The 13,207-nt window shown below is 35.7% G+C and overlaps 1 protein-coding gene across 2 annotated transcripts in view; it reads left to right on the top strand.

Annotated features, from left to right (window-relative positions):
* Window positions 1-13,207, top strand: part of TRIP11 (thyroid hormone receptor interactor 11) — a 65,364-nt gene that overhangs the window by 10,567 nt on the left and 41,590 nt on the right. For both annotated transcript variants that reach the window (XM_088797453.1, XM_088797454.1), the window contains exons 4-10: window positions 590-859; window positions 2,799-2,867; window positions 4,552-4,717; window positions 6,157-6,522; window positions 9,477-9,517; window positions 10,101-10,187; window positions 12,851-13,063. In XM_088797453.1, the coding sequence (XP_088653579.1) occupies window positions 590-859; window positions 2,799-2,867; window positions 4,552-4,717; window positions 6,157-6,522; window positions 9,477-9,517; window positions 10,101-10,187; window positions 12,851-13,063 (1,212 nt within the window). The remainder of the gene's footprint in view (window positions 1-589; window positions 860-2,798; window positions 2,868-4,551; window positions 4,718-6,156; window positions 6,523-9,476; window positions 9,518-10,100; window positions 10,188-12,850; window positions 13,064-13,207) is intronic.

Genomic DNA, 13,207 nt, shown 5'->3' with positions numbered 1-13,207 from the left:
TCAGTGTGTGATTTTTTTCTAAGATTCATGGGCTAATAACCACAGGCTCACCATGCTATCTCGTCTGAGAAGATTGAATTAATAAACCCAAGCATTCTTCCAGCTGTGTTGCACAGAACTGTACAAAGTTCACTCCTGATTCATGGGGCATTTTAAGCCTAAATCCAGCCGCAATCAGTTACATAAGACTCTTCCAACGGATGGTCTGAGGAAACTTACCAGTGATAGACTGATCCAGCTTTCACTTTCTCATCATTTGAGGTTCAATAATCACAAGCAGACCCCTAAGAAATTGCCTGTCTGGTACATAGAAGACAGTAAACCCATTTTTGACTGAGAAATGCATGACTTTAGTTGTCATAGGTGCAGTCTTCCTACTATTCAAAACATTATCTGTGCTTGAACTATGGTAATTATGTTTGCTTTTTAAATAAAAATGTTACGATTGGGGTGTTATGGCAGACTTGGATTCAGTTGATAGCGTACTGTCATTGGATCTTAAACAAATGATCATGACTTTTAACGTTAGGAATCTATAATATGGTTATTTTAAAGCATCTTTTCTAAGACATGGATTGTAAATACATAGGTGGAAATCAGCCATCTGAAAGCGAGACAGCTCGCGCTGCAGGATCAGCTGCAGTCGGCCGCTCGGCCGCTCAGTCCCGGAGCTGGCGCTGTGCCGGCCACCACGGCGTCTTCTTCATTCAGTTACGGGGTCAGTCATCACGCTTCGGCTTTCCATGAGGATGACATGGACTTTGGGGACATGATTTCTTCACAACAAGAAATAAACAGATTGTCTAATGAAGTGTCAAGACTTGAGTCTGAAGTTGGCCATTGGAGGCATATTGCTCAGGTAGGTACAATTTTGATGACTTTTTGAAAACTGAGTGAGTGAAAATACTGGTGCTATGTGTAGAGCTTTTGGTATCAGAAAGAACCTTGGACTAGGAAATCGAAATCTGTATTCTAATTCTGCCAATAACTCTCTGAGTGATTTTAGTCGGGTCACCAGCCTCAGTTTCCCCTTTCTGTACAATATATGGAAGAAATGTTCAAAAAAAATTTAAAGCAGCAGAACCATGTTTTAAAATAAAATAAAACGTTACAAGCCCAGGGATAAAAAGGAGAGAAAAATGGAATTAAATTACTGTAGTTGAACCAGCACCTTTTCCCCTGGAGTTCCTGAGGCTTCACTTGTGGAAACCAGGACTCCAAGACCTCAGGTTTGAAACTGCTTGCTTAGATGTTGTCTGAGCTTCCTGTTTGCATTGGTTATATGTAAAACGGAAATCTGATCACTGGTATTATAAATTTGGTAAACTGTTTTGTGTTGTTTCTTGTGCCTTAGAAATTAAATCCTTGATATTTGAGGCTGTAAACTTTCTTCCAAGGAATGCTTTTTTGTCTTACAGATCAGATTTTATATACACTACTAAGGTTGTTTATAGACATGAGAGCCAAGATAAACTGGAACATTGTTCATGTGGACTTAATTTCAAGTGTAGAGAAAACTGAAATGTATAAGTAAAGAGATTATTTTATATTTTTTTTGTGAGTGTAATCTAATTGTGTAAAGGAGAAATCATCTCAGTTAAAGAGATCTCCTTGCTTCCCAAGTTGCTAGACATTCCTAATGCCCAAAATAAATCTAGAGAGAATGATCTGTTTGCTCATCCTATGTCTAAAAAGTAGTAGTGCTTAAACTTTATGCATGTAACAATGACCTGGGGAACTTGACACTGTTGTAGATTCCTGTCCTCCCTTCACAGATTAGGATTTGGTGCCTATGTTAGGGCATTGGAAACTGCATTCAGGCACATAATAAATATCCCCATGTGTTTCTGATAATATGAGGAATACATTTTGCTTAGTGTAATGTTGCATAATGGAGAGATGGATTTTTGGTATGTTTACTTCAGCATATCTTGAATCTCTGGTACTATATGACAGACTTGTACTGGGATATAAAGGTGAAAAAGGCATAACTAGGACCTTTCAGGGAACTTTTCTAGCAAGGCATAATAAAAGTTAATAATTTGTATTATGCTTTACAAGATGTCGCCACATATGTTATCCCAATATATATCATGTTATCCTTAATAACTATGTGAGGTATTTATCACTTCTGTTTTGCAGGTGAGAAAAGTAAAAGTTTTTAAGTAATACAGCCATTGTCACAGTGGTTAAGTTGTCATTCAAACACACGTCTTTCGACTCCAAGTCCTATGTTCTTTTCATTACTGTGTTCCTTTCATCCAGAGAGCAGCCTTTGGTTCCTTGACACACTATATAGTAAATGTTAATAAAAGTGAACGAACAACATACAGCTTTGAATGAGAAGAATCCGAAGTTCTTTTATTTACTTGTGAAACTAAAGGTTATTCTATATTGGGGTAGAGATCTTTTTCGTAAAATCATTTAAAAAGATTTTTATTGTTATTAGAATTAATGTTGGGTAACTTTTCATTTTAGAAATTATCTTGTAGGAAGCTGCTTGATTATCATCAAATTTACATTTTGTTAAGTAAGTAAAATATTCTGTGGTATTTTCCTTATTTTGTAAAAATGTTGTCTCCCCAATTAGTTAACATACTTTTGAACGGTATCTTTTATTTACTGTGTATTACCTACTCCCTATTAGAGTAGGTCCTTGAAAGGTGCTTGGCATGCTTTAGTCAGAATTTGTCTGGGAAAGGCCCCTTTTTTGAGAAATATTTTTTAATAAAGTTAGTCTGACTTTCTCTTTTATAAGAAAATCAATATAATTTTCTAATTCTTTTTTTCTGATCTAGATTTCTAAAGCACAAGGATCGGATGGCTCTGATCAAAGTGAAATCTGCAAACTGCAAAACATCATTAAGGTAAGGCAGATTGTTGGAACAATGGCTATTATACATTTAAAATTTGCTTATGAAAATTAAAAGGCCAAATCAATAAGAGACTCAGTTATAAAAGTAAGTATATAGATTATGATACCGTGTTTCCTGAAAATAAGACCTAGCCGGACAGTCAGTTCTAATGTGTCTTTTGGAGCAAAAATTAATATAAGACCCGGTCTTATTTTACTATAAGACTGGGCATAATATAATATAATATAATATTAATTTTTGCTCCGAAAGATGTATTAGAGCTGATGATCCAGCTAGGTCTTATTTTCGGGGAAACATGGTATTCATTTCTTTTTACTGTTTTGTATCTTCTTTATTCTTTATGACAAGTATGGTATATAAAATATCTTAACAAAATCATTTGTTTTTGAACGTTTATTATGTAGTTTATGTTTTGTAAGTATTTTCCATTGTATTTCATAAAATGGTCTTTATTAAAAGAGAATTCCAAGGTTTCTAAAGTTTCAAGGTTTAGGGTTAAAGGATATTGACAAAAATAAAATGCTAATGTTACTCATTTTAAGTAATTTTCTCTTGATAGTATTTTGCTAGTTTATGCCAATTATTTCCTTCAAGAAAAGTCTTAATTACATATACTTATCATGGCAATGAATTGTTTTTAGTGTGTAAATTATTGACAGGTCTAGATTTTTTGGTTTTGGGTTTTGTTTTGATTAGTACTAGTGTGGGTGGGTTTCTGAGTCAGACCTGTGTTTGACTCAGCTATTTACAAGCTGTGCTACTTTGGACAAGTTACTTAACCTTTACAGACTTCCAGTTTTATCATCAGTAAAGTAGACATCATCATAATTCCTCCTTTGTAGGATTGTTTTAAAGTTTAAATGTAAAGCTTTTTCCCAGGGGCTGGCACATATGTGCATACATAGGATTTGAGAATAACTTCACTTGTCTTCTTAGGAAATAGAGCTAATTTATAGAGTAGGATTCTTCGTTACAAGCAGCAAAAACCACTTCTGGCTGGATAAAGCAAAAGCAATTATGGAAGGATCAGGGTAGTTTGTTCACAGGATTGAAGGAAGAGAGTTGAGCATTTTGGCCTCAGGAAGGGCAGGATGGGAACAGCATCAGGAACCTAGGTAGCAGGAAGCAGTGGACAGACTCTTCAGGGTGCAACTGTAATAATGCTCTGCTCCAACCAGTTTCTCTCTTTGAGGAACGCAGCTCAAGATCTGTCTTCCTAGGAGAGAGACTGGGGTCTCAACTTGGGTAGCAAGGCACTTTGATTGACAGTTTGGGAGTCTCATCAAGACTGGTGGGAGGAAAGGCTGAGCAAGAGGATGGGGAGTAGGACAGCAGGTATAGGTTGGCCAGACGGTTGACACTGATATTGGTGGAATATGTCATTTGCAGGAGAAGTTTCATGGTCACAGATACGAAGGAAACAGATATTTTTGCTCACTTTTTGTTTTTTCTTTATTACAAGCAGCAGTATTTCCTCATTAAAAGCAGAAAAACTGTTTTTAAGGACCAGGAAAGGTAAGGGTGGAGTCTCAGAATGACCTAAAATTTGGGCCTGTGTTTAAATTCTTTTCAGCCTTAGCATGTTCAGAGAATTATTTTTAATAACACAGGCTTTTGGACAACAAGGTAAATTCTTTGATTAAAAATGTGGTTAACTTTGTTTTTGTTTTTTAAGGAACTTAAACAGAACCGAAGTCAGGAACTTGATGATCATCAGCATGAAATGTCGGTATTGCAGAACGCACATCAACAGAAATTGACAGAAATAACTCGTCGGCATCGGGAAGAATTACGTGACTATGAAGAACGAATTGAAGAACTGGAAAATCTGTTACAACAAGGTTATTTTCATTAATTTTACATATTGGGTGACAGAATTAAGTGACAAACGTAGCACTGTAAGGTCAGGACACTGATGTAAACTTGGATAAAATTCTAAAGAATGAGTAAATGACTAGTTCTGCTCATCTGCCATTCATTTGCAATGGCACCACTATTGTCAAAATTCTGCAGAAATGGAAGGGTCCTCTTATCTTTGTGGTAAATAGTATTATACAGAAACTTTTTTGCATTGTTTGGTATATTTTCACTTTCTTTCAAACTCAATTATATAGGCTTTTTAGTATTTGATTCAAGCAATATCATTTCTCAACTATGTATTTAAAAATACTTTGTTTATTGTAGTAATTTAACTTCTTTTTAGACTTAATTTTTTTTAAGAACATTTTTAGGTTTACAACAAAACTGATGAGATGTCACAGAAATTCTCTTATACTCCCTGCCCTCCCCTCCACATGCGTATCCTCGCCTGTCCTCAGAATCACTCATCACAATGGTGCCTTTTTACCAGGGATGAAACGACATTGACACATCATACTCACCCAAAGTCCTTAGTTGATCTTAGGGTTCACTCTTGGTATTGTACATTCAATGGATTTGGACAAATGTATAATGAATGACATGTGTCCATTACTATAATGTCATAGAGAGTTTTTCACTGTCCTAAAAATCCTCCATGCTCTGCCTGTTCATCCCCCTCTGCACCCCCTGCAACCAGTGATCTTTTTATTGTCAGCATAGTTTTGCCTTTTCCAAAGTTGTTATTGTAGTTGGAATCATACACTGTATAGACTTTTCATGTTGGGTTCTTTCGCTTAATAATATGCGTTTATGTTTTTCATGGCTTGATAGCTCATTGCTTTTTAGCACTGAGTAATATTCCATTATCTGGATGTACTAAAATTTATTAATCCATTCACCTACTGAAGTACATCTTGATTGCTTCCAAATTTTGTCAACTATGCATAAAGCTACTATAAACGTCCTTGTTTGGGTTTTTGTGTGGATATAAGTTTTTAGCTCCTTTGGTAAATACCAAGGAGTATGATTGCTGGATCATATGATAAGAGTATGTTTAGTTTTGTAAGAAATCACTGCACTGTGTTCCAAAGTGGCTGTACCATCTTGCATTCCCACCAGCAATGAATGAGCGTTCCTGTTGCTCCACTTCCTCACCAGCATTTGGTGTTGTCAGTGTCCTGGACTGGACCATTCTATTAGGTTGGTGCAAAAGTAATTGTGGTTTTTGCAATTATTTTTAACCTTTTAAACCACAATTACTTTTGCACTAACCTAGTAGGAGGAGGATGGTATTACCTCATTGTTTTTAGCTTTTCTTTTTAAGCCTTCCAAGCTCTGAAGTCTCTTCGTTGTATATAATGCGCTGTTTAACTCTTGGTACTTGACATTTGCTGTGCTTGATTTTATGTTTATGTTCCAGGTGGCTCAGGAATTGCAGTACCTGATCACTCTGCAATCCAGGAGATGCAAAACCCTGCTCAAGTACTACAAACTGAAAAAGTAGAGTCTACAAAAAAAATTAAAGAACTGGAGGATAAAATAAAAGACATAAATAAAAAATTATCTTCTGCAGAAAATGACAGAGATGTTTTGAAAAAGGAACGGGAACAACTAACTGTGGAAAACAGACAAATAATTAAAGAATGTGAAAGCCTGAAACTGGAATGTAGTAAATTGCAGTCTTATGCTATGAAGCAGAGTGATACTGTGACAGAAAAGGAAAGAATTTGTCCACAGAATACATCAGTAGAAGAAGAAGTATTCAGACTGCAACAAGCATTATCTGGTATAAAATGTTTGGAACTTATTTCTCATTGGTGTTTCATTACATACTCATTGTTTTTAGAGACAACTAGTACTTTGTGGAAATGGAGTATACATGGAAATGACTGTGGAGTTGGAATAGAATTGTTTGTTTTAGATACAGTGCCGACATAGATCGCAAATAGGAATTTCTTCCTAAAATGGGTTAAATATTGGCTCGGTGTCTCTCAACTTCCCTTCCTCATACTTTAACATGTTGCATACGGCGGGGTTTAAATCCCTCATACCCCTTTGTTCCGGCAGATTTTTAAAAGAAACTACTTTAAAATGCACTCTTCTCTTTAAAGCGTAAATGCTTCTATGTCATTTATTATTTTTCTATAAATAATAGATTCTACAAATAAATTATTCTATAAATAATTATTCTACAAATAATTCAATAAAATATGCAAAGTAAAAAGTCAACAGTAAAAACGAGAATTCTCGTTATCCGTCCTTAACGCATGGCTCAGAAAAAAACGAAGATTCTTGTGATCCGTACGCAACGTGTTAAGTATTTACATGGAACTCGTTAATTTAGGAAGCCATGTAGATTTGTGAGAAATGTCTGCGCAGACATTTTTTGGGAGGAGATGTGGGTCTATTTCTGTTAATTTATACAGAACCAAATACTTAACAATAATTCATTAGGGCCCAGACCTTCCAGTTAGGTAGGGAGTGCTGCCTACCTTCTTAAAAATTCTGTATGACCTTTCCAAATGATCTCCTGTACCTACACACACCTGAGAATGATAAGAGCCATAGGTCTTCCACCATTTTCCATGCTCTAGAGGATATTTATTTACCATCCAATGTTCTGTGTTACAAAAAAATAAGTGTTGAATGAAATAGGCCAAATAGCAGTGTACATTCATGCCAGGAAACCACAGTGGATGCATCTCTTTAGCTGAAAAGATGCATTTTATTTCGCACTTTGTCCTCTTCTCACAATATAAACTCTCACTTTATTAACTCATTCATTCCTTCTCTGGAGGTTTCTAGCCCTTGTGTGCTTGTGAGCGCTGCCCTTCCCCCACCAGCTGTATTTCTCACCTAGTTGTTTATCGTGAGCCCCCGACCTAGCCCCCGACCTGGATGGCCAACTCTCTATAAATTCACAAGTTAGGTTCAAAGTAAAGTCACCATGTCTTCCTCTCTTCCCCTACTTTGGTAATTAGTACCATTTACCAGGCTCCCAAAACAAAAAATTGGTAGTCATTACCTAGCAAGTCCTATAGGTTCTATTTCCTTAGCTTCTCTCAGGTTCAGTGATGTTTCAGCATGTATCCCAGAGGCGCTCGCTCTAGTATTTCTCCTAAGTGCCTCAGCCCCAGGAGCTGCCATGACAGCCAGTCGAAGGCTATGCAGAGGTGTTTTGGACTTTTTTCTCATTTGACTTCAATCAAATTATATCTGGTCTTTTCAAAATAAATGTGTCCATTTATTCAATGTAGTGGGTGATTCATATGAGTTTATTTGCTTTAAAAACAAATCTGCTTAGGCCTGCCCCTTTTTTCCATTTCCACTACCACTGAATAACTTCAGCCAATCTTAGTTTCTGTTTGCCTGGTTGACTTTCAGTCTTTGAATGGAGCAGGATAGCATAGTGGTTGAGAACATGATGGGGTTGGAATCCAGGTCCATCGTTAACTGGCTGACCTTGGGCAAGTTATTTAACCTCTGTGCTTGGGTTTTTTTCATTTGTATGGTTGGGATGATAATACCCTCCTTCATAGTTGTAGTAGTAGTGATGAGTAGTAATGAGTAGTTGTAGTAGAAGATAATATTATCTTCGTCATAGTTTTAGTTACTAGCTGCAAAGTTCTCTTTAGAACAATGTCTAGCCACAGTAAGCATTATAAGTGTTGTCTGTTATCAGTCTCTGGTCTCCGTGATCCCATCGTCAAACAATGATTTTCTTCCTGCAGTCAGAATGATTTTTCAGAAGTGCAAAGCAGGCTCCTCTCCTGATTTTAGTGCTTTGTGGCTCGCTGTGAACTTCAGGATAAAGGCTAAACTTCTTAGTCAGACAGTGTCTTTCACGATCTGGTCCTCGTCTACCTCTTATGTTTCAATTCTAAGCTTAGCCATTTTGATGTAAAGCTGCTTAAGCCAGCAATGTTGTCTCTTTGTATTTGCTGCTTTCTCGATGTGGAGTGTCTCTTTTTCTTTCCCCTCTTTTTCATGTATTAAGATTCAGCACAGGTGTTGCATCCACTGGTAGGTACCGAACACTGCTGCTTCCGTCGCCCCACTCACCTTTCCCCCCTCCCCCGCCTCTCTGGATTAGGTGTTTGCCATTTTCGGTCTAGTAAAACAAGGACTGTTTGCATCTTGTTGTCTAGCAACTGTCCTCATAGTAAAAGTTCAGTTATTTCCTGAATGAACATGGAATGAATTACTTCAGCTGAACTCATGGTATTCTCTTTGTGTTCTTCTAGAACCCCTTCTATTTGTGGATCTATCCAGATTGAATGGTCTTTTTATTAGTACTCATGTTTAAGTCACTTTAAATAATTGATAGATTATTGTATTGTTGTATAATTACACATTTATGTTTTTTAGTTTTTCCCCCTAATCTTAGTCCTTATACTATTTCCTGTTACACAAACTAATCAACTTATTTTGAAACAGTTGTTAATGTTTTATGAAGGCAATAACTTATGACTCACTCAGAATGCAATTACAATTATTTCTTACACTGTTCCATATAATTGGATTTTAAACAGTTTCTAATTGGCATTTATATTATGATTTCTTTGGTATAGTCAAAATAGAAATACAAAATAATACAAATACATTTCACCTAAAAACTTTGAAGGCTTGCTAATTGCTTATAAATATATTTTAATTGGGTTTCACTTTTGAGTTTAATTTTAGGAGGTAATTACTAAGTTCTTATAAAGAATTTTAATGTCAGATCCATTGTTTCTACAGATGCTGAAAATGAAATAATGAGACTGAGTAATTTAAACCAGGTAAACTCATTTTAAGAGAGAAAGCTTTTGGCATTGGTTTACCAAGAAAACGTATTTTGATTATTATAGCTACTTATTTTGTGTCTTTTTTACAAATTCTTGTGAACTTATCCGAGGAACTTTTCATCTTAGTAATTTTATTCTTGCTTATTATTAACAGACGCTGTTTGCATCATAAATTGACAATTTTAAAAGTTGCATAATTGAAAAATGCAAGTATATCTCTTTAAAGATTAATTTGACAAATATTACATATGTAGAGATAGTAGAAGCAGATCCTCCATCAAAGTGAGGAATATGTTTTGATTTCTCTTTATGATAGTCAGGGAGTTGTTTGTTTTTCTGATGATTACAGGTTATTTTGCAAATGTATGCATATATTTTTTTCAAATACAATAAACCCTCTTTATGAATGTCTATAAAGTGAGTGACTGTCTTTACATGGCCATTGTTGCATGCTTATAATTTTTATATATCACTAAAGAAATGCTGAGTAGAAATGCACAACTGTATAGAATGCCTGTTTTCTTGTAAACTTGAAATTTCCTGCTGTCTGAAAACACTGTTTTTAACATGTTTGTAGGATAACAGTCTCGCCGAAGACAATCTGAAACTTAAGATGCGTGTCCAAGGTTTAGAAAAAGAGAATTCATTATTGAGACAAGAAAAGGTGGGTGCAATAAAAATGGAGGCCAAGTTAAAATGGTGTGTATGTTATATAGAGATCACAGCTAAGGGCCAGTTCATATCAAAGTGAGTGTTTAGTTCTTGAGAGTCCTGAGGATAAAGCTGATCTCACTGATGCTTGTCAGGCCAGGTTGAAGTACTTGGTCAAGGTTCAGAGTATGAGAGGCTGGCCAGAGTGTACGTTTAGAGATAAGCCAGTAGACATACAGATATGAGCAGAAACGATAGGTAAAGGTTCTGTTTGGTTTCAGGTGAAGTCCTGACGGCAGCTGCATGCACAGGTGGGTCAGGAATCTGGCGGGAGTACTGTACTCTAGTACTGTACATACTGCTTGTATGCCCCAGAATGTGTCTAGTCTGGTGGACAGGAATTCCTTCGTGGTAAAGAGGGGTAAGGAGGGACATTCTCAGTAGTAGAAATAGGGTCTCTAGTGTATATCGGTAGAAGGGATGGAAAAAGCTCTGTCATACCATGTTGGCTATGGAGAGAGGTATTTTTATGTTTGTACCACTTAGGATAGTAATTCCTTGGCTAAGGCAGGTGTAAATATAGGACGGTTGTAAGCTGGTATTATTACAGGCGAGTGTCTCAACTTAAAATCTTAATTTTTAAAAAAGTAACATATTTACTGATGTACATATTCAGTAATACATACTAAAAAACTTCAGGCAATACAAATGGAGTATCCTTCATCCCGCTGTTGGTTGGCCTCTTCCCCAGAAGCATTCTTTCTTAGCAATTTCTTGTGTATCCTTCTAGGCTATACCCATGCATGTATGATATTACACACACACACACACACACACACAGAAAAACACACACACACACACTGCCAAAAAAATGTGTACGCATTTTAAGAAAGGAAAAAAACTATTAAAATTACGCTAATGGTAACCACTTTGAGCACCTTTTATAATTATAGAAGTTAAACGAGACTTGTATTTGTCTTTTGTTACCGGTATATATTGAATATTACAATTTTAATACCGTTTTTTCCTTAAAATATGTACACATTTCTTTGGTACCCTTTGTATATATATAGATATACATTATATCTATATCTATATATCTATATCTATATATATTATTTGGCTTTAAAAAATACAAATGTTAGCATATCATGCATACTGTCCATATATACCTTAACATTATATTTTTGACATCTTTTCACGTTACATACCGGCAGTGTTTCTCAAAGGGGTGCTATTGGTATTCAGATGGGAAAATTCTTAGTTGTGTACACTGTCCTGTGCATTGTAGGATTCTTGTCCCCACTCTTTTTACCCACTAAATGCCAATAGTGTCTCCCAGTCGTTTTTCTATTACTGTATTATATGTATATTTCTTTGTTCTTTTCTGCTCCGTTGCATTCTGCTCTTTTCAGTTAATTCTTTCTGTAACTGGCCTAGGAGCATTTTGTAGTTTGCAGATCTCTACACATATCTGATAAAGCCTGTAACTTTCTCATGATATTTGTGGGTTCTGTAGCTATTCGTGATAGCTGGTTCTCTTTTTGATGTTAAATAATCAATATTGTAACTCTTCCTTGAATAGTGTCTGCTATGGGTCTGCTCACTGGTTAAGAATGCCAGAAGTACCTGCAAGGCTGTATGTGTTAATAAGATCCACCTGAAAATGTTGTGATTCTTCTAATTGTACAGATAACTCTAGAAAGATGTAAGAGAATGCTATTTCCATCTTTAAATTGTAGTTCAAAATAAACTTTTGAATTGGAAGAAGAATGAGAATTGTGAGACAGATGTTCTAATATAGTTTTCATTGGTTTCTTTTGTAAGGTATATATTAGGCTATTTGTAGAAATTTGAGATTCTTATTCACTTTAAAGTAGACTCCATAGAATTTTGATTTTTTAAAACTATCAATGAGAGAAGGCTTTACAGAGACATAGAGTTTATCACAGACATCATAATCAGAGGTTGAAATAATGTCGAAGCATAGAGAACTGTCCAACTTCTTTGGAGGAAAAGCATTAGATACCACTAGAACAGAACATAAAATGCACTAAAAAATGACATATAAATACACTGTTAGGAAAGTTAGGTTTGATAAATGATATGTGCTCAGGTTAGAAGGTAAAGAAAGGACGGAGGTTACTTTCTTAGGTCAACACAATGTTTCATGTGTGTTTCATTCCTTTAATGAGAAAAAAGAAGCTTTTTATCTAATTAGTAAGGACAAGCTTTAGAGTGAATGAGTGTTGTTTTTTACGTTTTTGTTTTTGGCTGTTGGTGACTGGATGTTAAGGAATGGAAGTGAAGAGAGCCAGACTTGGGACATTTTGAAAAGTGTGTGTGTGATGGGAGGGGAAGAAACAGAACAGAGGCAGCAGTGGGAATGGGATCGGAAAGTCTCTCAAATGGGAAGGTTTTTATTTAAAGAAGTTGGAGTTAGACTAACTTTTATAGTTGTTGCACTTTCTCTAGGGTTATAGAAATGTTTTACATATGAATGAAGGCTGTGGTTTGTTGAGTTTTATAAGTGATTGCTGAGGTATTTACCCAATAATGATTCAGACAGAGCATTTAAAATAGATTCCCAAGTTTTGTTTACATATATAATTTTAATCTTTTGCTGTCTCTTCCAATTAATAGTATGTGTTTTTTTCCCTCCATTTATCATTTAAGGAAGAACTTCAAGTATCACTTTCAAAATTGAGTAATGAATATGAAGTAATTAAAAGTACAGCTACAAGAGACATGGATTTGGATTCAGAATTACATGATTTAAGACTTACTTTGGAGGCAAAGGAACAAGAACTCAGTCAGAGTATAACAGAAAAGGCAACACTGATAGCTGAGCTAGAAGAACTGGATAAGCAGAACCAAGAAGCTACAGAGGTAACAGATGCTACCATTCAAGACAGTGCGGGGGCACATTCTGCTCAGTAGGGTGAACGCTGGGTTAACAAGCAACGGTGACTGGTGTAGGTTAACTTTGTGTTTTAATGAATATTTTAGTTAATTGATACTCTAGTTATAGAG

The sequence above is a fragment of the Rhinolophus sinicus genome, chromosome 3 (assembly GCF_057876585.1).
Source record: "Rhinolophus sinicus isolate RSI-liver-muscle chromosome 3, RSI-T2T, whole genome shotgun sequence".
NCBI lineage: Eukaryota > Metazoa > Chordata > Mammalia > Chiroptera > Rhinolophidae > Rhinolophus > Rhinolophus sinicus.
The sequence above is the reverse complement of the archived record's forward strand: the minus strand, read 5'-3'. Positions and strand labels throughout refer to the sequence as shown.